The 27,190-nt window shown below is 42.7% G+C and overlaps 1 protein-coding gene across 6 annotated transcripts in view; it reads left to right on the top strand.

Moving 5' to 3' along the window:
• The window catches only part of XYLB (xylulokinase), a 162,742-nt gene extending 145,134 nt beyond the window's left edge, over nt 1-17,608 (top strand). For 5 of the 6 annotated variants that reach the window (XM_033931698.1, XM_033931696.1, XM_033931699.1 and 2 more), the window contains 2 exons: nt 1,362-1,456; nt 15,322-17,608. In XM_033931698.1, the coding sequence (XP_033787589.1) occupies nt 1,362-1,456; nt 15,322-15,396 (170 nt within the window). In that variant the 3' untranslated portion in view covers nt 15,397-17,608. The remainder of the gene's footprint in view (nt 1-1,361; nt 1,457-15,321) is intronic. The other variant, XM_033931697.1, reaches the window with a different exon arrangement.
• The last annotated feature ends 9,582 nt before the right edge of the window (nt 17,609-27,190 follow it).

Genomic DNA, 27,190 nt, shown 5'->3' on the forward strand with positions numbered 1-27,190 from the left:
CCCTTACAACCCTCCCGTCCATGCAGCAGCCTCTGTCTTTCCCTCCCTTCCTACCCCCTCAGCCTGTCTAGCATTTCAGTTTCTTTTCAGATTGCTGGCTGTTGTTCCTACATGTCAGAGGGAAGGTTTCCGGGTCAGCCACTGGCAATATATAGGAGCTGCTGCTGGTGTCCTGTGGCTGCTGGGTGGACGGGCCTAAGCCCAAACTGGGCGGGTCAGGCCAGCCCTGTGGCTACTCCCCTGTGACTGATTCAACGGCAGTACCCAGGTAACTATCTGGTTAATTTAGGGAAGCACAAAGGGCCATTAAATAGCAGTCGTACCCAAGTAACTCTCATCAGACTTCAAACTGCCCAAATATTGAGCACCAGCACTTGTATATGTGCTGGCAATTAATATTCACCAAAACACAAAAACGTCCAAACTAAGTGTAGGAAATATAGACAATTCACAATAGCACCTTCTCAGTAGTCAAGTTATACAGGAAATACATTTTTTTTTTGACCATCAGGGCTATAACGCCAATTTAGCCAAATACGAAAGCTTAAAGGCTTGCCTAGTATATGCTTCATCATTGGTCATTCAAAGGTATGACAATAAAGTGAAATAAAGCTTATCGTAGTGAAACAAAGGAAGCACCAACGCAATCACGGCTTTAGGGTGTACTTTCTTTCACCATTACTGACACAAGCACTACTTTCAAAGCTAATGATCAGCATCCTGATCCCTCTAGGAACAGAAAAATACGTCATTTACCTAAAGATGTAGGACATCTGCAAGCTTGAAGGCTATTGAAGTGTGGTTCATTCAGCTACAGTAGTTACATTTCTGTTAATGAAGGGATCAAATAAAAAAATGAAAATTATAGCGTCCCTTGGTTTGCAGTCCACTGCACTTACCAGCCATTAGGCTTCTCCTCTGACCTGCTTGCTGTTCTGTTCAGAATGGCCATAATACCTGCAGCTAATTTACAGCTTCCTTTTCAGTTCTGGTTTCACTTTCAAGGGAGAGGGAGGGGGTGGATTAAGGAGGGGGTCATGTGTCTTACTGGCATTTTTGCCCTGTTTAATGCATAAATCATTTTTTTTTTTTTTGTTAGAAAGTTTTTCACTTTGCTGCCCAAGGCCCATAATGATTGATGGAAGTTCAGAGTGCCTTATTTCACAGATCTTTGCACTGGAATGCAGTATAAGATCTCATCATTTATCCTTCACATCTGAATATTACGTGGTGAACAAAGTTCGATAAGAATGTGTTCATGTTGCCAGCAAGTCAAAGCACATCCATTATTCTGGGTTTTTTGTTTTTTTTCAAATGTGTGCGCATGTGAATTGATCAGAAAGCCTTGCTTCTCGTTCCAGGTCTTCAGGCAGAGAAAGGGGTGTCATTTGCTGATGTTGTAAGTTTAGGGGCTGAACCTCGGTTAGCAGCAACACCAAGCCCTGCAGCGGATAAGGTGAGCCGGATCAACCAATTTCATTTTTTTTTTCAGTGTGCCCTGCTCTGAGAGAACATGAATATGGGCCATACTGTTTAAATTCTCATTCAAAAACGTTTCACGCATAAAGCTCATCAATATTTCAATGTATGAAACTTTTTTTTTGTCAGAATTTAAGCAGTATGAGGGGCATAATCAAACTTTAAAATGTCCAAAAACCTTCCTAAGTTGGCACTTGGATGTCCGAATAGCAGGGATGTCCAAGCGCTGAGAAGCAAAACAAACTTTCTGGATGCTCGGCAGCACTTCTAAGCTGCTGTGCGTTCCGAGCTCAAAGGAGCGCGTTGGGAGGTGTGTTATGGGCGGGAATCGGGCAGGCTTCCACCTGGACATCCTGAAGCAATAATCAAAGCTTTTCCAGGACATTCTAGGTAAAATGTACACGCTGGGACTTAGACCAAAGTAAAACAGGTTTATGTGCCCCAAAGGTAACCAAACTGACAAGATGACCACTGGAGGGTTTAAGGCATGGCCCTCCCTTACTCCCTCAATGGCCACAACCTCCTCCTACCACCCAGAGATAGGGGGAAAAAACCAGTACATTGAGGACTTGCCATCAGCTGATCGCGGCAGAGGAATCCCCCTCAGCTGAACCAGTTTCAGGGATTCCTGCCAGCTCAGCTGATGGGGATTTCCCCTACCAGGATCAGCTGAGCTGTGGAGCCCTGCACTACACCCCCCGACATCCCCAACATCCCTCTGACATCCCTGGACCCCCCTGTCCCAAATCTCCAAACATTTCTGGACTCCCGACTTCCCTGGACACCCCCCCCTGACATCCCCGAATCCTCCCCGACATTCCCCACCATTTCTGGACCGCCCTTACCTTCCAAAGACAAATCAGCAAGAGGGAAGCCCACTCCCTCCTGCCTATAGGGCCATGTGCTGAGAATGACGGGCCTTCCCCCTCCCAATGCTTGCAGGTGGCACTATGACCTAGATTTTTGGCGGAGTTTGGTGGACTCATATATTCCATCATAAGTGTAGTAGTTAGAGTGAGATATGCACTTGAGTCCCCATCTCTATGATTGACTACAGCATCTGGAAGTCCTTTCAGTGCTGGTGTGCGGTGAAGAATGTAGAGCCCTGGCGAGCTCCGATTTTGGTAGTCTTGGACTTTTTGCAGGAGGGACTTCGGAAGTGGCTGTGTAGGTAGGTTCTCTGAAAGTGCATATAGCAGCCCTTTCTAGGTGTCACCCAGTTCATTAAAGGGGCTCTTCGGTTGCGCCCTCTGTTCCCCTTTCCCTTCCTGGAATCTTAACATTGCATTGCAAAGTCTCAGTACTGCTCCATATGAGCCCTTACAGGAGGCTTTCCTTTTGAATCATACAGTCAAGATAGTGTTCCTGGTGGCAGTTACGTTGGCGAGACAGGTTTTTGAGTTACAAGCTCTTTCCTGCAGGGAATCCTTAGAATCACGGAAGTAGAATCCTTAGAATCACGGAAGTAGAGCTGTCCTGAAGCATAGTTTCATTCTTCTTACTGAGAGCCGTGGAAAAGACGCTGCTTAAAATCAAAGCAATGAGAACGCGCGTGAAAAGAAGAGCATTTAAATATGTAAGGCAGGAACTAAGCCTGCCGTGATTGGTTGGATCCTCCACCTGATGAAAAAAGGGGGAGGAGCTAGAGGATATGGAAAACATATGGGTGATAATGCATTAAAAGAACTAATGAATGTTAAGGAGTGCTAGTATAAAAGAAACAAGTGAAAAAGTAAAAAAGTAAAGAAGAAAAAGACCGATTTTGCAACTCTGCTGTGAGCATTTTGAAATGTTCAACTATGGGATGTGTTGTGCACTAAGATTAACGTGGTGATATTTAGTGAAATTAATAAATTAAACCAAAAAAGATATTAACATATTCAGTAGTAGTGATCTTAAAAAATGTATATGCACTTTGTGTAAATGGGTGAATGGGTGTGTTTTAAAAGATAAATAAAATTATGTTGTCAAATCGAACCGTGATAAACAAAAATGCTAACTAATGAAAAGCTCATAGTACAATGAAATGATTCCATTGCAAATACATAGTGATTCATTAATTTCAGTAAATTACATAAAGATAATGACATAAATAACCTATTGATGTTATGATGATGCTTAATGAAACTAATCAAAATTTAAAAGGGTCTATGTTAACATACATGTAGTAAACATGTCCTAATGTCAACATATGAGAATGTAAAACAAATATCTTTAATGTAAACATATAAAACCCATCAACTTAAACAATATGAAATACATTAATGATAGTACTGATAGTAGACATTTTGAAGATAAAATGTATAAACCAATTAGTTTTTTCCACGTATCTACAACCATAGGACTCTCAGGGTATGTATGTCGTCCTGCATAGTGTTTTTCCTCTCTTCCTCTTATGTTCCCACCACATTTATCGCATTATGGTCACTGTTTTTATCTCTTAGAGTTGTTTCACTCTGCATTTTGTATTGATCACACATTTTCTCCTTTTTCAAGTGCTGTTTACTTTCTTTTGCAGTCTTTTTTTCATTACTTCTTTCACATCTGTCACAGTCCTTTACCAATTCATTTCAGTCTCATCACTTCATTATTTCACTTAATGCATTTTTTGCAGCACAATATCTTCATGCATGATGTCATTTGTAGTCTTGGACTCCACAACACAGTTGTTATCTTTAACTGCTTACATATTACTCCAATGCACTCTATTTAGTATTTATAGGACCCCTGAAGAAGACTTTTTTGTCGAAACACGGACCGTGTTGGGTCCTATGCTTTCAGCGGACTAGATCCTTTAGGTTTTTATGTGGATTATTTTATTTTTATGTGGATTATTTTATTGTACATCATCACTCCACAGTGTTTTTTGGTTTCTCCTGTTTTTTTCTCTGTGGATTTCTTGGGGTCAATTTTCTTTGGTTTTGGCTCAATTCATTAGCAGCAACATTTTACAAAAAAATTCATTTGTGTGAAAATTACCCATCAAAGAGCCCATGATTCTGTATGAATATTATTGCAATGAAAATTTAGCAAAACTGGTTTGCGTATTATTGTAACAGACTGTTTTTGCAAAAAAATAAAAATAAAAAATGACATGCAACTATGGCCCATATCTATGAAAATATCCCCAGATTGGGTGGGAGGGAGGGAAAGAGGGGGGGGGTTATATATTCTGTGCTATTTATGGATTGAATACAAGTGCTGTTTATGATATTAATTTTATGTATGATTTAAAGCACTTTGTCTATGTTCTTAAGGCAGGGTGGGAGGGAGGGTGAGGGGGAAAATATTTTGTAGCATTTTGTAGAGGATTGAAGGGTATAGATAGAGAATTACTGTACAGGTCCTGGACCTGATGGGCCGCTGCGTGAGCGGACTGCTGGGCACGATGGACCTCTGGTCTGACCCAGCAGAGGCATTTCTTATGTTCTTATGATTCTAAGTGCTGTCTGTGATGTTAACTGTTTGTATGACTTTATGCACTGTTTTTTAAATGAAAATTAATAAATATTTATTTAAAAAAAAAAAATATCCCCAGATTGGCCTCTCATTGAGAAAGCTGAATAAGAAATCTTTCTAGCTATTGGGAATTAACTTTTTACTCTTGGAAAGTTAGAAGTCTGCAGAAGAAATTAGCTTTTAACTGCCATGGCAGTTTAATGACTGTGAGGAGACTTAATCAAATCCACTGGCACTCTCTCTGCTCTTGAAGCCATTCTGGAAGTCACTTGTCATTTTATAGAGTACATAATCTGATAATAAATTTCAGGATTAAAATGCAAGCCTTATAATGAAAGATTTGACTGAGGAATTCATATGCACAGGGACCTGCAGAAAGTGGGATACGTTTTCTAAGGTGTGTGGTAATCATGACCATCAGAGTGCTATTGGACCTGAAACTGGGTATTGTCAATTTATTATGTAAGGACGGAAAATTTAATAACTATAAAAGCAAGGTTTTTAAATTCTTTTATTTTTTTTGCAGCCTCTTGTATACTCTACATTTAGGGCCTGTTTTACAAAGCTGCGCTAGTGGCTGCCACACGGCAAAAGCCCTGAAGTCCCTTAAATCTCTTTGGGCTTCGGGGCCACTAGCACGGCTTTGTAAAACAGGCTTTTAATTTCCTATTCAGATAAATACGATTAAAACTGAAAGGGTTCTGTGCAACTTTTTAATTAAATTAGCAGGGGAGATATTCAAGATACTATAGGTTACTGTGATAAAATAGATAAGATTCATGCTCCACCCACATTTATACAAACAACCTTGTTCTGACCGTTCAAAAATTAAAAAAGCAGGTCTAGGCAAAATGGTACAAAATAAAGAACATCACTGAACATGTAGACAATAGGAAGAGAGATAATACCGCCCAAGGGAAGTCTTTATTTAACCAATTTGCTACATTTTTTGAAGGCATGAATAAACGTAGATAAAGGTAAGCCAGTTGATTTAGTTCATCTAACTTTTTGAGAAAGTGTTTGTCAAAGTCACTTATGAGAAGCTGCTTAAAAAGTAGAAAACAGAGAGTAGGGTGAAATGCCAATTCTCTCAATGTAGGAAGTGCCCTAAGTATCTGTACTGGAACTGGTGGGTTTGGTTTTTTTTTTAAAAAAACCATATTGTAAATAACCTGTAATTGGGACTGACACGTGAAGTATATCAGATTTGCAGATAACCCAAAATTATTCCAAGTTGTTAAACCACACGCAAACTGGAAGACTGGACATCCAAAGAGCAAATAAGAACATAAGAAGTTGCCTCCACTGGGTCAGACCAGAGGTCCATCGCGCCCAGCAGTCCACTCCCGCGGCGGCCCATCAGGTCTATGACCTGTGAAGTAGTTCCTGACCATTTTTATAACCTACCTCTACTTCTATCTGTACCCCTCAATCCCCTTAACCTTTAGGAACCTTCCTTGAATATGCACAAATACAAAGTGATGCACATTGGGAAGAATAACCCAAATTATAGCTACAGGAGTCACCACCCAAGAAAAAGATGTAGATGTTATCGTGGCCAATGCGTTGAAATCTTCTCCTTAGTGTGCACTGGCAGCCAGAAAAGCAAACAGAATGTTAGATATTGTTAGGAAAGGAACAGAAATTAAAACAAAGAGTATCATGGGGTGGGGGGGGGGAGGAGAAGTTATCAAGCAGCATTACGGTTTTAAGGGTTAGATTCACTAAGGTCATGGATCGGACCAGATCCGTGAGCGATCCAATCCGTGGCCGGGGGGCTGATTCACGAAGCGCCCTCATGCAACCAACCGACTGCAAGGATTGCTGAATAGTGATCCCGACGCATGCGCAGACCATTTTCTTTGCCTGTAGATGGTCTGCGCATGCACTGGCTCTTCACAAGCGAGGTCAAAACCGGAGGGGGGGGGCTGGAACAGAACATGCTGTAGGGGGATGGGAAATGCACCAACGAAGGTTGCCAGTTACTCATGAGTTTTCTGCCCCGACTCTCCCTTCCCTGCAGTGCAAGCCCATGATTTTACAGCATTGTGCAGCCCCGCTTTATGCCCGCGGGTTAAAACCACGGGCTCGCACTTCGGGGAAGGGCAGCAGAGAGCAGGAGAGTCGGGGCAGAAAACTTAACAGAGGCAGATACAGAAAAAAAAAAGTTGGCTGGCTTTTTTTGGCATTCATTTAAAGGCAGGGCGGCAGAGAGCAGGGTTTTTGCACATGGCAGAGTTGGGGCGGCAGAGCAGGTTATTGCAGGGAATCTGCTAAGCAAGTAAGGGAAGAGCTGGATTCCAAAGAAGCATCCAACAAGGGAGATAGGCTCTGGGGAGAGGCAGAGAGGCAGGATTTCAGGGCAGCAGAGAGCAGGAGAGGACAGTCAGGGCAGAGAGGAGGGCAGTTGGAAAGGGCCTGAGCAACTGGTCCTCAGCAGTCACTTATTTTTTGATCGACCAGCCCAGTTGGTGTCCCAAATTTTTTTTAGTGAATCGCCTGCCTATATTTGCATGCCATTCCCCTTATTTGCATGCGTGGATCGGATCGGGTGCGGATCGGATCTGGAGTAAGGCTAGTGAATCGGGTCGGGACACAATTGGTGTCCTTAGTGAATCTAGCCCTAAGTCACATTATTTGTTCCTTAATACAAGGCTGCAAGGATAAGCTTTTAGCTGGGTTATTTTACTGCCTAGGAACATTTGGCCCCCAAATCAAGGCCTGTCTCCCAGTCCAGCAGAGCAGCCACCCTCCCACCTAAATTCCCAAAGGCTTTACTTTCCACGAACTCTAGACCCCCAAGCCTCAAGTTCCCCAGCTCCCCCAGACCCCTCCAGGTTCAAGCCCCCCCTTTTATTCCTCCCTATCCCATACTCCTCCTGGGCTCAAGTTCCCCCACCCCAAAAAGGTCCAAACTACCCACTCCCCCACATGGCTCTTGTGATGCCAGTAACTCCTGCCCAGTTTGGTACTATCTCCAAAATGGCATGACTACCACTAGGGGTCATGTTTCTTTATACAGAAACATGACCCCTAGTGGTAATCACAAAAGACTACCACTAGGGGGGTGCCATTTTCTGGATCGCAACAGACCGGAAAGGAGCAATTGGGCATCGCTCATGCCCAAAGGCTCCCTAGACCACCAATGTTTAAGATAGTAGGCCTTTTATAAAGTCTAGGCCCATGTGTGGGGGAGAGTGAAAGAGGCTTGGACCTTTTTGGGGAGTAGGGGAAAGGTTGGGGCTTGAACAGGGGGAGCGGTTGGAGCTGGAGGGATGAATAAGTCCGTTGCAGTAAGCCTCTGTATTGCTCCATGATGGGATCATACCATGAGTTTTAGCAGCTCCTTGACATGACTGTCAAATGTGTGTCGTCTTCCTCCATTGAGAGCTGGTAGATGGGTAAAGTCTTATAATAGAGCTTTTTCTGTGATTTCCCCCATTATCATCTACTCTCGAGATCATTTCTGATCACTTTACTTTTTGTAAAACTATAGGTTCATAGATTTTTTGTTCATATTGGGATAATGGATATGTTTATTTTGCAATATTAGGCATTTCTGCTTTTTTAAATTTTATGTTATTTGTTATCAGAACATTATGGATTGGCAGACTGTAAATGTTATAAATATATCATAAAATTAATTAACCACTCTTACCTACACTCCTGTTATCCATCACCCATTTTCAATACCACACTTTAAAGCATACTGTGCCATACTATTAGAATAGGCTTCCTGAGTTGGTTGCCATATTCCCTCTCAGGCCTTTTAAATCTTAATCGCTGTTCTTCCTGATCACAACCTTCTTGGCTTTCCAAAATCTGTTTTGCTCAGTGGCGTACCTAGGGTATGTGGCACCCGGGGCCCATCATTTTTTGACACCCCCCATGTAAAAAAATATTTTTTGTAATGACCATGGAACGGAATAAATGGTCAGAATAGAAACAGGCAGTGAAAATTTTCTTATATTCCAAACATAACATAACATAAATTATGTCTGAATTGTCATGACATCAGAAGTACATATGGAGTAGTTGCAGGTGATGCTTGGGACAGTTCTGATTGTGTTAGTTCGGTTTTATGTGTTTTTTGAATAGAAGGGTTTTTATTTCTTTTTGAAGGTTTTGCAGTCTGTGGTCGATGTCAGTTGGGGGTCGAGTGTTGCAGCTCGAATGGCTAGGAGGTTGTAGAACAGTTTTTTTATTTTGACGTTTTTGGTTGGAGGGTGTGTGAATGGTGCGCGAGTTCTCCTATGTCTGTTTGAAGTGGATTGAATTATTTAGCTGAAGAAATTAGTTACCCCCTCATCCCACACACATTAATTCTCTTCCATTTTAGTTCCCATTATAAAAAACACTGATAAGTTCCCAGAAAAAAATACATTAAAATAAGAAGTGAAAACAAAGGCCCCTACAGATGAGAACATAACATAAGAATAGCCTAACTGGGTCAGACCAATGGTCCATCATGCCCAGTAGCCCATTCTCATGGTAGCCAATCCAGGACACCTGGTCAAAACCCAAAGAGTAGCAACATTCCATGCTACCGATCCAGGGCAAGCAGACACTTCCCCCATGTCTTAATAACAGATTATGGACTTTTCCTCCAGGAATTTGTCCAAATCTTTCTTAAAACCAGCTACACTATCTGCTTTTACCATAACATCTGGCCACTTCATTTTTAAGTTTAGATCTTTCCTTTCAAACAGAGACCTTGCTAGATGTCAAATACAGCACAAGGTAACTTCACATGGACTTAGCTGTGCAGGAAATGTGAATCTCCTCATACACCCACCATATAGTGCAAAAATGTGCAAAGGTCTGTTTTTTTTCTTTCGATCACTACATAGCCTAATGCCACACAAGCAGCGCTGTTACAAACATATTCTGTAGGTCAATGCTAAGGATAACAAAGTTTCCTTCCTTGGACCAGAAGGAGATACTGATAAACCACTAGAAGAGATCCCAAAACAACACCCAAAGACCCACTCAGTGTGTGAACCAGTTGAGTGGAGTGGACTAACTGGGGGGTGGAAATGGGCCCGGAGTTTGCTCAGCAGAATTTCCCAGACCACCTCTTCCTCTCAACACATTGACACGCTGCCACCACCACCACTAGGAACACCTCACTGGGTAGGCCAGCTATGCTATAAACTTTATAAAACACATTATTATATTTTCTTATAAAGCACATATTTTAACTGAACTCTCTGACATCCTCAGCCTTTCCATTCACAAAAATAGAAGGAAGAAAAGTTCCCATTTCCTGCTGTCTCATGTCCCCGGCCTATACAATATTTTTTTTCTGCAGACCCTTCAAAAGTCTGACCAAATCCTCGTTTCACTTGCATTATAAAGTACTGAGGATGCCATCTCTCCCCAATCCCAGGTCCTAAAGTCTAAGACAGTAGCGCAAACTAATGCTGCCAGATTCAGGAAAAAAAATTTTGATTCGATTCAGCCTATTGAATTGGTTTTTCAATTTGATTTTCCTGCCCAGTTGGGTGATTTTTTTCAAAACTCCTGGTGGGTTTTATAGCTTTTTCACCCCCTTTGGCTTCTCCTAACCACACTGGTGCTGTGGTGTAAATAAAATAAAGAAACAAAAAGGACTTTTCCTCTCTCTGATAAATCCTAGCTCACGTTTGCAGTCCAACACCAGCTCTGGCAGGATACACATTTCAAATCTGACATATTATAATCACAAAACAGAAAATAAAATACATTTTTCTACCTTTTGTTGTCTGGTTATATTTCAAATCTTGTTGGTCCAAGGCTCTGGTTTTCTTCTGATAACTTGCTTGCCAGGGTCTCCTTCTTTCTTTTTTCTGTATGCTAACCATCCATCTGCCAACTCTTTCCTCCCTTTCCATTTCCCTTCCCTCCCCAGGAAGTCTGGTATCTTTCCTTTTTTTCATCTCCCTCCACAGATCCACCTTTTCTTAACTACCCTTTCATCCGGCATCTCTCCCTCCTTCCCCACCACCCCAGAGTCCACCATCTCTCCCTTTCTTTTCCCAATTACCCTCCTATCCAGTATCTCTATCCCTCCTCCACACCATCCCTTGTGTCCAATTTCTCCCCCTTTCTGTTCCTTCCCTCCCTAAATCCAATGGTCCATCATTTCTCTCCCTCTCCTCTATTTTCAGACCCATTATTTCTTCCCCCCCCCAAAGTTTGGCATATGCACGTCTCTTTGAACACCCCCTTCCCTCCGTGTACTTCTAAACCAAGGTCCCCCCCAAAGGCCTGTCCCCCCTTAAAGGTCTGCCTGTCCCCCCTTGAAGGCCTGCACCCCCCTTGAAGGCCTGTCCCACCCCCTTGTAGGCATGTCCCCCCCTTGAAGGCCTGTCCCCCCCCCTTGTAGGCCTGTCCCCCCCTTGAAGGCCTGCCTGCCTGTCCCCCCCTTGAAGCCTGTCCCCCCCTTGAAGGCTTGCACCCCCTTGAAGGCCTGCACCCCCCCGAAGGCCTGTCCCCCCCTTGAAGGCCTGTCCCACCCTTATAGGCCTGTCCCACCCCCTTGTAGGCCTGTCCCACCCCCTTGTAGGCCTGTCCCCCCCTTGAAGGCCTGCCTGCCCCCCCTTGAAGGCCTGCCTGCCCCCCCCTTGAAGGCCTGCACCCCTTGAAGGTCTGCACACCCCCCCGAAGGCCTGTCCCCCCCCTTGAAGGCCTGCCTCCCCCCTTGAAGGCCTGCCTGTCCCCCCCTTGAAGGCCTGTCCCCCCTTGAAGGCCTGCCTGCCTGCCTGTCACCCCCTCCCCCTTGAAAGCCTGCCTGCCTGCCCGCCTGCCCCACCCTGAAGGCCTGATGCCCCGACCCACCCCGAAGGACCGCTCGCCCCCCTGGCCTCCCCGCACCACCTATGAAGCAGCCACAGCAGGATCGCGACATCAGCGATCCCTGCGCTGCTTAGGCGCTGCTTCCTGCGCCGCGGTCCCACCCCTCCTCTGACGTCAGAGGAGGGGCGGGACCGCGGCGCAGGAAGCAGCGCCCAAGCAGCTCAGGGATCGCTGACGTCGCGATCCTGCTGCGGGCTGCTTCACAGGTGGTGCGGGAAGGTCAGTGGGGCGAGCGGTCCTTCGGGGGTGGGGGAACTTTACGGCAAGGCCCGGAGCACCCCCTCAGGGCTGGCACCCGGGGCGGACCTCCCCCCCGCCCCCCCCCTTGGTACGCCACTGGTTTTGCCCTATGTTTTTGCTTGGCTATACTATAATAAGCTCTGTAATAATAAACCCCACTACATTTTATAGCACCACCCCCTAACCCTGCTTTTTTGCATAGCTCCTCCTCAAATCACCCGCTTTCACACAATCCTGCCCAAACACTGACACAAAACATACCATCAGCACCCACAGGAGGGAGGGATAATATTTTCCTGAAGAGACTACTTAACTCTTCCCTTTTCCTCACAGAACTCCCTCCAACCCACCACAAACATCCAACCAATCCCATGACTGCTCTACCCATCTCTTCTGAGACCTCCCCCAATCCCTTTCTTTTTTACAAGCTCTGTCTCTTAACCCTTTCTAACCTCCTCTTACTACACTCAACATACTTTATTCTACAGACTCGTAACTAGAGAATGACATGGTGACAGAATTCATCACTGTTCCCATCCCCGCGGATAACCGCGAGAAACCATCCCATGCCATTCTTTAGTGTCCATCTCAACTTCAGTCCTTTTACATCAACATTCTTCAATGCAAGGCTTAAGGGTCAGTGGTTGTGCCCATTCATTCTCTGATGCTTCTCTCTCTCCTTAAAGAATGACATGGGGATGGTGGGGATGGTTTCCCAGGAACGGGAACGGTGATGAATTCTGTCACCGTGCCATTCTCTATTCTTAACAACACCTAATCACACATCCAATCAATATTACCAGCAGGTGACCTTGGCTCAGCTAACAGATTAATTTGGTGTTTCTCTCTGCTTTTTTTATTATTAGTTTTTATTGTAAACTGCTGAGACTTTTTTGATGAGCGGTATATCAAGATTTTAAATAAAATTGAAACTTGAGTAAATTTTAACTCTAACAAGTGAATTACAGTATATGGAAAACTCATGAATGTCAATATCAATATATTAATGGACTTAAAGGAATGTGAAAGGAACAAGACAAAATGCTGGTTCTTGATAGGCAATACGAGGGGCTGCTGTAAAGTTCTCAGCCCAACCAAGAAGAGAGTGACGTGGATATAATTCAATCAATGATCTGAAACAATGCCAAAACAGAGAATTTTGTTTCTGCAGATTGACACTTAATGAAATAAGATAACACTTTTTTCAGCTACAGAATTTAGAAAGCTGGTTGGTTGGGCTAAGAACTTTTCAGCACCCCCTTGTATCTTCTCATCCTATGAGTGGGTATTATATTTGGATGGAACCAACATGGACCTTTTTTTCCCCCCTCTAAAGCAAATCACATCTCTGTGTTGATGCTGTTAATGCAACTGGTTCAGAGTGTAGCAGCCCCAGAAGAGGCAGGCAAGCATGCATCCAGTGAATTCCTTGCCGTTTGTAGTAAAATGGGTGAAACTTGTTTAAAATGCTGCATGTTTCTAACATTTCCTGGCATACCCTTGGCTCGACGTATGATTCACCGGCATGTATTGTACTTGTTACAGTGTACAGTCACACACAAAGAGCCCACTGTACTAACCAACAAATTATATGCCGAAATGTGACAGAATTTCAAGAAAGTTATATTTACACCACCACCATATTTAAATTCATCCAATTTTATTTATTTATTGGGATTTATTAATCACCTTTTCATGAAGTGATCCACCCAAAGCGGTTTACAATAGATTGATGAAGAAGGGAGGGAGAAATGCTGGGGAAAGAGGGAAGAAAAAGGGAGAAATGTTGGATAATGAGGCAGGGGTAGGGAAGAACAGCAGGAAAGAGAGAGGGCAGTGTTGGATGAGGAGGAAGAGGAGAGATGTTGGACCATGGAAAGGAGAAGAGGAAGGAAGAAAGATGGCCTATGGTGGGGGGAGGGAGCAGGAGGGAAGAGAGAGGGGCCAGGAAGATGGTGGAAGGAAAGGGACAGAGAGATATTAGGCCATGAGTGGAGTGAGAGATTAGAAATTGGTGCAATCATGTGGGAGAGGTGAAGGGAGGGGGTGGCAAGGAGATGAGTGAGAGGAGGATAGTGAGGATAGAGGTAAGAAATGTGGTCATGAGTAGATGAAAAGTAGCAGGAAATAGGAGGCTGGGAGATGTGACATGGGAGAGCTAAGGCATGAGAGAAGGAGATGGAAATTTTGAAAAGTAAAACAGGAAGAGCTCACGTCCCCTTGACCCTGAGTGGGCCACCTGGTCCCCCATTGCCCCAGGTACATTAAATAGATTGTGAGCCCACTGGGACAGACAGGGAAAAATGCTTGAGTACCTGAATAAATATATGTAAACCTTTCTGAGCTCCCCTGGGAGAACAGTATAGAAAATTGAATGAATGAATAAGTAAGTGTAATCAGGTACTCTTAAGTATTTTCCCTCTCTGTCCTGGCAGTCTCACAGTCTAACTAATGGCTTCATAGAGACTCTGTTATGATTTATTGCAAAATAACTTAAGTGTACCACTCCTTAGTACAGTATAGTTTGTTTTCATGGAAAATCACCTCATTGTGAAATTTTCTGTGCCTAAGTTTGCGTCTGTGAAATCTCTTGAGCTGTTTGCATGACTTTTCAGCTTACTTTTGATTTTTGCAGTTTTACAATTACAAACTTGAAATTCACAAAAGTGATTGCAAGCAGTCTTTAAAATGACCCTCCCCTTTTACAAAGCCGCGGTTAGGCTTTTTTTGTTTTAAACACCGCTACGGTGGTATTAGCTCCGACACTCATAGGAATTCTATGAGCATCGGAGCTAAGACCGTTGCGGCCGGCAATAACAAAAAACAAAACCTAACGCGGCTTTGTAAAAGGAGCCCAAAGGTAATGGGGGGCTTCTCTTTTTTTTTTCCTTTTTCATGCAGTATTTGCAATTTGCTGTCCTTTGCAAAGCCATTTGCGCACTGTACATCAGCTTCATAGGAGAACAACAGCGGATGCAAAATAGTGTGAGCCTAGGGTGTGCAAGAAAAGAGCAGCCTATGAAATCCTGCTTAGATGCTTTACCTCCCCCCCTCCCTTTTTTTTACAAAAGTGTGGAAGAGGTTTCTAGGGCCGACCAGCGCGCTGAATGCTTTGCACTCCTATGATGCTCATACGAACTCTATGACCATTGGAGCACGCTGGCTTGGGCTAAAAACTTCATCCAACCTTTTGTAAAGTGGGGGTGGGGGGGGGAGAGGTTAGTTTGGTATGCTGTGGTTCTTAGTAGATCTCACATTTATTTTGATTTTTTTCTTAAAAATGATTTTGCTGTTTGTCCTTTTCAGGTTTATCAGCCCATCCTGAAGAGATACGCAGACCTGGAAGAGAAAATGGATCTGCGGAAGCTCAGCCTTCAATAATATCATCAAGTAATAATTGCGCCTTGGTTGATGTAGTAAAATGAAGAAAAGAAGAAAATGGCATTCACTTTTTCTTGATTGTTTAAACCAGTGGTGTCAAAGTCCCTCCTCGAGGGCTGCAATCCGTCGGGTTTTCAGGATTTCCCCAATGAATAATATGCATGAGATGTATTAGCGAACAATGAAAGCAGTGCATGCAAATAGATCTCATGCATATTCATTGGGGAAATCCTGAAAACCCGACGGGATTGCGGCCCTCGATGAGGGACTTTGACACCCCTGGCTTAAGACAATGGAAAACAAAATGCAGAATTTGGACAAATATTCAGCCTGCAACAGTCAACCATTTTTGGCAAACTTGATATTTTTGGCAAACTTGATATTTAGCCCCAGACTATATTTTTGGCAAACTTGATATTTAACCCCAGACTATATCTGGCTGCTGACACAAAATTCCTAGGTCTTAAAGGAGCTTCAGAAGTTATCTGGGTGCCACTGATATTCAGTACCCACACCCAGGTAACTATCCAGGTTAGTTACAACAGCGTTTTATGAAGTCTTACTTGCTGATAACTTCTGGGACCACCCTGATGCAACGGCGGTCTTTGCTAACATTCAGCATCATTTAATGGTTAACTGCCCCTAATTATTAGCCAGAGACTCATCAGCACTATTTAACTAGGTTGAAGCCTCTCCTACCCAGCTAAATAGTACTGAATATCTACTGCTTTATTATTATTCCATATTATATGTAATGGAATATTTGAATTAAAAATATGCTAAGTATTTCTCATCATATGTCCCAAGTATGATACTCCTTGGTGACACTGGAAAAATAGGGGCAGCAATCACTGTGTGCTCTTAGATGATATGCATTGGATTACCTTCCATGGAAGCTGCTGAAAGAGGATGGCCAAGTCTGTTACAACAGGGCAACAGTATGCTATAAATGTCCTGTAAGGAAATATAAAGCTTGGTGATAGTGAACTTCCTAGAATCAGACAGGTTGCAAGATCCAAGACAACATAGTGTTGTCGCTCGATTAGCTACGATTTATCAGCACACAGTATTGCATTTTGCAAAATTGCAATGTATTTATTTGTGGTTTATAGCAGCACCGGACCCCGGAAGACGGTAACTTTTGACTGAAACACGGCCCATGTCGGGTCTATACCATAATCCATTTACTGTGTATTTTTGTTTGATTTTATCAAGATCATCAGTTCCACAGTTGTTCTTTTTGGTTTTGCTCTCCTGCTTTTTGTGTGGCACTTTTTTGGTGGACTGTTTGTTTGTTCTTTACCAAAGGAACATCATGCCGAACAAATATGAATGATTTCTTCGACTGGGTGACCATAGAACTGGATAGAAGACATGCGCTACATGTAGACTACTTGGATGTCAACAAAGTGTTTGATTCGGTTTCTCATAGGTGCTCATGAATAAACTTGAGTGGGCTGAAATTAGGACCTAAGGTGATGAGTTGGATTGGAAACTGGTTGACTGACAGATGACAAAGGATGGTGGAAAATGGAATCCATTCAGAGGAAAGAAAGGTGATTAGTTGAGTGCATCAGGGATCAGTTCTGGGGCTGATTCTATTCAATATATTTGTGAACAACATTGCCAAAGGGTTAGAAGGAAAAATTTGGCATTTTGTTGGATGACACAAAGATTTGCAACAGAGTGGATACCTGGAAGGGAGTGGAATACAGGAATAGCCTTAGTAGGTAGGACCAATGGTCCATTTAGCCCAATATCATTCTTCCAGCAATGGCTAATCCAGTTTACAAGTATGAGCACCTTGCAGAGACCCAAATAGTAGCAACATTCCATGATACCGATTCAAGCACTGGCTTCCTCCATGTCCATCTCAATAGCAGACTATGGACTTTTCGTTCAAGAACTTGCCAAACCTTTTTTTTTTAACCCAGCTATGCTAATGGCTGGCAATAAATTTGAGCTTAACTATTGTTTTAGTGAAAAAATATTCCCTCCTATTTGTTCTAAAGGTATTTTTTGTGTAACTTGAGTGTCCCATAGTCTTTGCAATTTTTGAGAGAGTAAAAATGGATTCACTCTTACCTGTTTTTGTAGACCTCAATTATATTTCCCCTCTGTTGTCTCTTTTCCAAACTGAAGAGCCCTAACCTCTTTAGCCTTTCCTCATACGAGAGGAGTTTCATCCCCTTTATCATTTTGGTCATTCTGTGAACCTTTTCTAATTCCGCTATATCTTTTTTGAAATATGGTGACTAGAAATAAGCCCAGTACTCAAGGTGAGGTCAACTGTGGGTGGGCCTGAGCTCAAAGTGGATGGGCCTCTCTCTTTCCCTCCCTTACTACTACTATTGTTCATAATTTCTATAGCACTGCTAGACATACACAGCACTGAGCATTAAACGTTCAAGAGACAGTCCCGCTCAGCAGAGATTACAATTTAATCTGACAGACAAATAGGATGATATGACTATGACAAAGTACTTAATGTTTCACTAAATCAGAGTTTTTAAGTGTGTGTGGATATGGATGTCATGGGAAGGGGGTAGAAGGCTTAAGAAAGGTGCATGAAGTTGTATTTGCCATGGGAGAGGGAGGCTGAAGAGCTATAGATGGGGGTGGTATATATTAGGAGGGGGGGGGGGGCGGTGGCTAGAAAAAGATAGTTGGAAGATACCAGTCATTATAATGAAAAAATTCTGCACAAGAAAAATTACAAATAAAGGTGTGCAGAATTCCCCCAGGAGTAATTCTTATAAACTTGCACAGCTAAGTGTATTCCCAGTTTTAGCCTTGACTCTATCAAACTCATCAAGTCTGTTTTGAATTTAATTACTTTTCCTCTATTCTGTTCTTGTCCAGAAGGGCTGATCGATCCACTGATTAACCAACCTCTCACCCTGAGGGGTTTTGCACTTGTTCAACAGTCAAGCTAAAGTCTGAGTGCCACGCTTATCTTCTGCCAAAACCTGAAAGAAGTGAACCCCTTCTCATTAAGGTTACCATATTTAGAGCATCACAAACACGGATGCATGGCCCCGCCCCATCCCTGCCTTGTTCCGCTTACAGCCCTGCTCGGTTCCACCTCAAGTCCCATCCCATTCTGTCCCCAGCCCTGCCCCATCAAAGCTTTGTCTTCTTACCCAATCAGCTTTGGCCATATCTGGAGGGCCTCAAGCATGCGCAGAGGTGTGTGAGGTCATCTGCGCATGCTCAGAGGCCCTCCAGATGCGACCGGAGCTCGTTGGGGCATTCCAAACCTGGACAAACTGCTGGGATTAGGAAAGTCCATCATGTTCCCTCCCTTCCTACCCCCACAGCCAGTGCAGCCTCTCTCATCCAGCTATTGGCAGTGGGTCCTGCATACAGCCGGTGGTTGACCCAGGAGCCTTTCCCTCTGACTTGAAATGCAAAGGTCAGAAGGAAGGCTTCTGGGTCAGCCGCAGGCAGCATGCAAGACACACTGCTGATGGCCTGTAGCTGCTGGGTGGACGGGCCTGAGTGCAAACTGGATGAGCCAGGCCCATCTAGGCCTCCCTGGGGCTACACCCCTGTACTCAGAATTTTATATTTCCCCTCAGCCGTCTCTTTTCCAAGCTGACGAGCCCTAACCTTTGTAGCTTTTCCTCATAGAGAGGAGTTCTTCCCTTTTGTCATTTTGGTCACTCTTCTTTGAACCTTTTCTAATTCTGCTATTTCTCTTTTGAGATACAGTGAGCAGACAGGGGAATGGGTCCTTCTCTCTATGGGCCCCTAACCCACCCCCAAGACGACCTAAGCTGCCTCTGTGCTGGACGACTAGGCTTTCCTATGCCAGACGGCCAGGTGATGATAGTCTGGAGGCTGAATTTTAAAGGTGTGATTAATATTTTTATGAGGGTGGGGGGGGGGGCATCGGTGATTACTGGGGTAGTGTGTGGGGGGTCTGTTTTATGTGTTTGCAGTGCATATCTGGTGACTTTAGGTGGGTTTTCAAGCTTAAGAGCCCTAACCTCTTTAGTTTTTCCTCATACAAGAGTTCCATTACCTTTATCATTTTGGTCTCTCTTCTTTGAACCATTTCTAATTCCGTTATATCTTTTTTGAGATAGGACAACCAGAACTCTAGGTGAGGTTGCACCATGGAGTTAAACAGAGGCATAATATTCTTGGTCTTATTTACCATCCATTTCCTAATAATTCCTAGCATCCTGTTTGCATTTTTGGCTGCCGCCACAAACTGAACAGATTTCAGTGTAGTGTCTATGATGACACCCAGATCTTTTTTCTTAGGTGCTGACTCAGATCTTTTTTCTTAGGTGCTGACTGCTACTAGCATCAGGTAACAAAAATTAGTTTTATTCTTCCCGATGTGCATCACTTTGAATTTGTCCACATTTAATTTCATCTGCCTTTTGGATGTCCAGTCTTCCAATTTTTCTAAAGTCTGCCTGCAATTTTTCACAGTTCTTGTGTTTTGAAAGCTTTGAATAGTTTTGTGTTATCTGCAAATTTAATTACCTCACTTGTCATTCCAAATTCCTGATCATTTATAAGTATGTTAAATAACACTGGTCCCAGTACAGAATCATGGCGCGCTCCACTATTTACTTCTCTCTGCTGAGAAAAATGGCCATTTAACTCTACCCTGTTTTCTGTCAATTCCTAATCCTCCAAATCCCCACACTAGTAGAGAGGCAGCATGCCTTACAGAATAGCATGCAAACATGCACAAATTTTAATGAGTGCCAATTAAATTTCAGTAATTGAGGGAGTCACATGATGTGGTGGGCTTAGCAGGACGCATCCGTGCTGAGCTCCTGTTCCTCAGGTCTCATTGATCATAATTACCCCTTGAATTTGCCTGGTTTTACATCTGAATTGAAGAAAATATCTTCAAATGGACAAATACTTATTAACTTCCCCATCTTATAAAAAAGAGAGTAAATTTTGGATGTCCTGGGAACCTTATATACAGCAATTATCAGTCAGAACACGCAGTTTTGTAATCAAGAAGTGAAGCACTATTTATTAGTAAAATTTGGGAATGGGGTGGGTGGGGGGATGGGAGTGTTGGGAGTTACTTTATCGTGTTTGTATTGTGGTGATAATTGATTTCTTTGAATTTATATATCCACAATGTATTAACTGAGTTGAGATAATAGTCTTTGTAAGATTTTTATGTATATTTTATTCTTAAGACTCAATAAAAATTATTGAACATAAACTTCAGTAATTGGATGCAAGCAGCCTAGTATTGAGAGTTAAGGGTTCATTACTCAATTCGGCCTACACATTTTGGGTGCACACAAATCCAGGCATCATATATAAGAATCCTACGACTACTAATCCTTTCTATAGTGCTTGTAGGCAAACACTTACTTTACAGGCACTTTTTCTGTTCCTAGTGGACTCATAACCTAAGTTTTTATACCGGAGTGTAACGGAGGGTTAAACGACTTGTCCGGGGTCACCAGTAGTCACAGTGGGAATTATACCCAGCTCCCCAGGATCACAGTCCACTGCACTAACCTTTAGGTCTTCCCTCCACTCCAGTGGTTTGAGTCAAATCATGCACACAAGTTTATAGAATTAGAGGGATAATGTCTTAAGTGAAAATGTTTAGAAAAGATGGCTTCTCCGTGATAGGAAATTTGCTGGCTTTGTATTATGGAGCCCTTTTTGCTAAAATGTGTTAACAGGTTTAGCTCATTTTAACACAGGATTTTCTTTCAAGCTTGTCCCATTTGTAATGTGACGCAAAAAACAGAGCTATTTTCTTTTTCTACGTTCCAGGCTAATTTTTCCACTAGCATGCGAGACTTGCAAATATATTAATGCGAGATCACTTAGTTTCAGATTGTATAAAACAGCGTTGCTCTGCGCAGTTATCAATCAACGGCTAGGCGCTGCTCATAGAATCACGCCTAAGTAGACTTAGGCATCACTAGGTACCACTGAGGAAGGTGCTGGTACATTAGGTCAGGTTTTATCGAGCCTATCTCGAATGCCTAGTGATGCCTAAGTTTTACCATGCCTACTTTTTAGGTAGGTGTCAGAGGGCGCCTTGACTTAAGTATCGCTGGGAACCGCTCAGAGTTCTGCAGTCAATTACACCATTTATTTATTATTTATATACCACTTATAGCCTAAGTGGTTTTACATTCAGGTACTCAAGCATTTTTCCGTATCTGTCCCAGTGAGCTCACACTATTAATGTACCGGGGGCGATGGAGGATTAAGGGCTAGATTCACTATGAGCACGGATCGGATCTGATCCGTGAGAAATCCGATCCGTGTCCAGGTGGCTGATTCAGGAATTGCCCTCATGCAAATGAGGGCGATCGGAATCATGCCCCCATCTGTAGATGGTCTGCGCATGCGCTGGCCCTCTGTGCCTGGCAGAGCAGCAAAAAAAACAAAACTTTTTTTTTTTTTTCACTTTTTCGTGAGCCCGCAGTTTTAGCCCTGCTTTAAACCCACGGGTTAAAACCACGGGCTCGCAGTGCGGGGAAGGGCAGGAGAGTCGGGATGGCAGAAGAGATTCGGGGCCAGAGCAGGGTTTTTACACAAGCAACTGGTCCTGAACAGTCGCTTGTTTTTGGATTGGCCAGCCCAGTCGGTGTGCCTGCATTTTGTTAGTGAATTGCAGCCCTTCCTACTTTGCATGCCGTTTCCCCTCCTTTGCATGCACGGATCGGAGGTGATCGGCCACGAGGTTAGTGAATTGGGTCAGAGGGAAATCGATTCGCAAACCGATCGGTACGCTTAGTGGATCTAGCCCTGACTTGCCCAAGGTCACAAGGAGCTAATTAACATAATTTGGGTTGCACACGGATATGTTAGGCATCAGTAGGCGTCTGCGATCAGGGCACCTAGCGATGACTAACGTAGGTACCGTTTATAGAATCCAGCCCTTATCGTTTCCTATTTAGGCGATAAGTGCTCCCGTGTTGACTGTTATTCAGTTATTGCATGCTAATGCAAACACACCAGCTCCAGAAAAAAGTAAATAGTGCGCAATTAGAATGTTCTGACAGGCAAATTACTATAAAATACCGCTTTTGCTTAATGTAATTTAGCAAAAGGACCCCCTACATTTGTTAATGCTGAGATTTGGCAAACTGTAATTGGAGGTTCCAAGTCGAAAAATGTTCTTGCGAACCACAAGACAATTAATGTGGAAAGAGAAAAATGACACTACTCAAACATGCAAGGGGAGCCGGCTTAATCTCTTATTTTTATTCTTTATTTTAATGTACAAAAAGATAAAACTTGAAATAGTCCTCTCTGGGTCTTTCCTCCTATCAGTTGGGATGCGGCTGCTTCAGACTTATCAAATACTACATTCATACTGGTTTATTCCGGAGCCCAGCGCAGAGCTGAAGCAGCAAGACCTCAACTGGTCAGATCTAATTTCAAACGCTATACTCATTTCTAAAATTACCACAGTAAAAAGGAACAAAGATCCACTGCAAATTTATGAACTATGATACAATGCTCTCTCCAAAACATCTTCATTTTGTAACTGCAATGCAATATGGCAGACTTCTGTTTTAGGTCATTTTACAAATATGTGTGTGTATGTATACAAAATTATATACATAAATATATATTTTATGTATATAATTCTCTCAACACTTCAATCCAACGGGGCTACGGCAACAAGCTTAACTGTATAATTTCTTATAAACAGGACACTTCAGCATAACTTTTGTTAAATCAGTAGTACAAGCTATATCTGGTCTACAATTCTTCATAGCTACAATAGTGAAAGATATCCTACAACATTAACATTTCACACATCCTGGTATATAAACAGTATTTACTGAATTTGAACCAAGGAACAAACCCCACCCCACCCTTTTCCATTCCCCTGTCTGACAATTTTTTTTTTTTCTAGTTTACTCTGGTTTTGTAGCTACTACAGATTTTTTTGTTAATCGCTTCAGAGTATGACGGCCATTTCTGAAAACTCAATCTCAGAGAAACAAGTCACTACAAACTCTTAAGTATATTCTATTTCAATATACAAGTTTTAAGTAGCACAGCATGATAAGACTTAAAATATCCATCTTAAAACTGACATATGCATGGATCGCTATGCAGAACAGCCTTAGGACTGAGTTGTTTTAATTAAGTACAAGTTTAGAAGTAGTTGGTAAAACTGACATGTGACTGTTTTAAAAGAAATAAGAGGTGGTATTTCTTTCCTGTTGGTAGCAAAGTGCCTTCCTGTGAACTGGAATCGTACTGTGCTGTTTTAACTGTGTGCATCAAATGTTATGTGCACAAAGCTTTTATTCCCACAAGGATTGACATTCATCTGTAAGTCAACTTTACCATACAAAATGCAAAAAAAAAAAAAAAAAAAAAGGTCACTAAGGGCCCCTGGGGTAGCGATTCCTGGCAGGGCAAATGCAACACAATTCAATTTCTATGAGCTTCATTGCATTTGCCCTGTCGGATATCGCTACTGTGGCTTTGTAAAAGGGACCCTAAAATTGGAAATGCTGTGCGAGAGAGCCATTTGTTTCAACCTAATCCTCTAAAAGGTATAATTTATAAGTAGATGGTTCAAATACTGTAACAAATGGCATTGTGCGGACATATAGAGGGTAATTCTGTAAGAGAGTGCCTAGATATAAGGTGCTTTTAAAGTGCCTACACTTCCCCCTCCCCATTCGCGGTTCCTGCACTCACGGTTTCATATAATCATGATTTTTTTTCTGGGGAGGGGGAAAATTTAAAAAAACTGTCTTTTTTCCTCCCTGCTGCCTTCCCGGCCTTACCTGGTGGTCTAGAGGGTTTTCGGGGCAGGAGCGATCTTCCTACGCTCCTGCCCCGTGCAGATCGCCATGAGGAAATGGCTGCTGGGAGTTCCCGTAGTCTCTCGAGACTACGTCGGGAATTCCCTACAGCCATTTCCTGATGGCGATCTGCACGGCAAGGAGCGTAGGAAGATCGCTCCTGCCCCGAAAACCCTCTAGACCACCAGGTAAGGCCGGGAAGGCGGCAGGGAGGTGGGAGTGGGTCAGAGCCGTATAATTGCGGTTTTTCGGCATTCGCGGTCCGGCTCTGCCCGTATCCCCCGCGAATGACGAGGGAGAAGTGTATTTGAAGCCTAGTCAATAAAAAAAGAGATGCCTACTTTTCTTTACAGACTACTAGCCTGATGTAAGTGGCCAAAAATGTGCCTATGGTTAAGATGTAAATGCTCATGCCTAGCAAAAGACTGTGCATATATAATTATAAGATTTTTATATTCTACGGCCTTGATTAAAGTCTGACTAAAGTTAGGCACCGACGTCAGCACCCAACTTAATTAATAGGCTAAATTGGTGCTGATAATTAAGACCTCATAATTGGCATTAATTAGACTTAATTGAAAGTTAGATGCCTAATTCAAAAAGCGCAATTCCATAAAAAGTAGGTGACTGGTCCAAAGCACTTACCTAAAAGTGGACATGGTTAGTTCATGTGTGTGTTTTTGTGTTCAGTATTTATTTTTGATTTAGGCACCTTTGTGCGTCTAACTTAGGAGCCCATATTTAGGCCAAGAAAATCCTGGCATAAATATGGTGTGCCTAAAAGTTGGGATGCCTAACGCCGCTGTGATTCTATACAGTGCACCTAATTTTATAGAATTTTTTAGGTGACCCATGTAGAATCGGGGCCTATATGTGTAATTACGCACTCCACCCATAATTTGTCCAAATTCCACACGTGGGAATGTCTACCCACAAATTATGTGCTTTTGCATCTAGGCACATTCTTACAGAATACTACTTAGCTGGTAAACATGTAAAGGACTACTGCAGATTAGCATCGTTTAGGTGCATTCTTAAAGAATTACCCCATGGTGTAGAGATGAGAATAGAACATGTTGCACAGTCTAAAATAACTAGCTCTTTTTAAGTCAGAGGTCTTGCTCAGCACTGCTATGCAACCTCTACTGCAAAGTAGAGAATGACACGGGGACAAATTTTTCTGTGTCCCCGCAGGAACTCAATTTCCCCATACCATTCCCGTGCGTTTTGTCACTGTCCCTTCCCCAGTCCTGTAAGCTCTGTCTTAACTGCACAAGGCTTGAACACTTATGATTTTAAAGTGTTTGAGGCTTTGTGCAGATGAGGACGGAGCTTGCAGGAATGGGGCAGGGATGGGGGAAAATTTGTCCCTGTGTCATTCTCTACTGCCAAGTTCAAGAAAGTCTTCACACAGTGAAAGACTAATACCTGGGGACAATTTCAAACTATATGATGACATACTGACACACTATTCACTAGGGAAGAGTGACCTGATAAGCCTAATCAGTGGGCACTGTTTCCTCTAAGCTGAGCAGGAGTTCTCCAATTGCATTGCTGCCAGTGGGAGGTGGTGCGTCAATGTTGTGTTTTTAATTGCTAGAGATAGGCAGGTCCTCTGGAATCCTGTACAGGTTGTCTGCCCCTCACTATTGAAAATATGATACTGACATAACATCACCCACTGACAGGACTATAAGTGGAAGACTCCCACTCAGATTAGAGGGGAACAGTGTCAGGGGGCTGTAGCAGTTCTGGTGAGCAAAGCCCTGAAAGCAGCTGCATGAATAGCTGGAATGAAGTCATTTTGAGATGTTATGTACAAGCCATAAATCATCCCTCCATGACCTTTAAATTGTTTGCTTTTATTGGGAATACAGATAAAATCAGAATTGATTTTCCTCTCTTGAATTAATTTTTGGACAGGGGAAACAAAGTTTATGCACAAGAATGCATTTCACATTGATATCTTCAGTTCATTTTAAAATCTACAGTATATTAAAAAAAACCTCTAAACAATCATCCAAAATATATATCCAAACTAACACAAACAAGATTAAAACTACAATCCCATGCAGTTTGCTCGTTTTCTTTAGCTATTATAATACTGCAGATCATAACTGATCTGACTTTTGACATCAATTCTTTACCATCCAGGATTCTGGTTTTGCCCCGAGACTGCCTCCATTTTGTTAACCATTTTAGGGCTCCTTTTACAAAGGTGCGCTAGCGTTTTTAGCGCACGCACAAGATTAGCACCCGCTAGCCGAAAAATTACCGCCTGCTTAAAAGGAGGCAGTAGCGGCTAGCGCTCGGGGCATTTAGCGTACGTTATTCCGCGCGTTAAGGCCCTAACGCACCTTTGTAAAAGGAGCCCTTAATTCCTACCACCTAGGTCAGGAGGCTGCACTATGCATCCACCAACCATTCTATTCAGGAAAACTTCCATACTTTACTCCCAGATCTATCCCCTTCCAATCTCACTGTTCTTGAACTTTTTTTTTGCCACCAGATTGTACATATTTAGGGTCTAAATCTCTAAACTACTTTCCCCACAGATACAGAATGGGAGAAAACCTTAAACTGGACATGCTTAAATGCTTAAGGTAGTATATGCAACCCAAGATAGAGGAAGAGATCCAACAAAACCAATGAAGGACAATCACACAGTTAGCCAAAAGTCACAACAGAAATATGGTGATAATTAACTTTATTTGGAGATAAAATCACTAACTGATAATTTGATTCACCCAACATGGCCACATTTTGGCTTATAGCTGCATTAGGGGCATCACATCACATCTGAACCGAATATATTATGTCAGTTAATTGGATTCCTGATTGATCAACAGCTTAAAACGTGTCAGAAAAATAATAAACATTTCTTTAAAAAAAAAAAAATCTTTATTAAATCTTCAAACTATAATTATGCATGCAAATAATTCATGTACATATAATATTACAAGAAAAGCACAATAAACTTACAGATATTAATAAGCAATTATATC

The sequence above is a fragment of the Geotrypetes seraphini genome, chromosome 2 (genome assembly GCF_902459505.1).
Source record: "Geotrypetes seraphini chromosome 2, aGeoSer1.1, whole genome shotgun sequence".
NCBI lineage: Eukaryota > Metazoa > Chordata > Amphibia > Gymnophiona > Dermophiidae > Geotrypetes > Geotrypetes seraphini.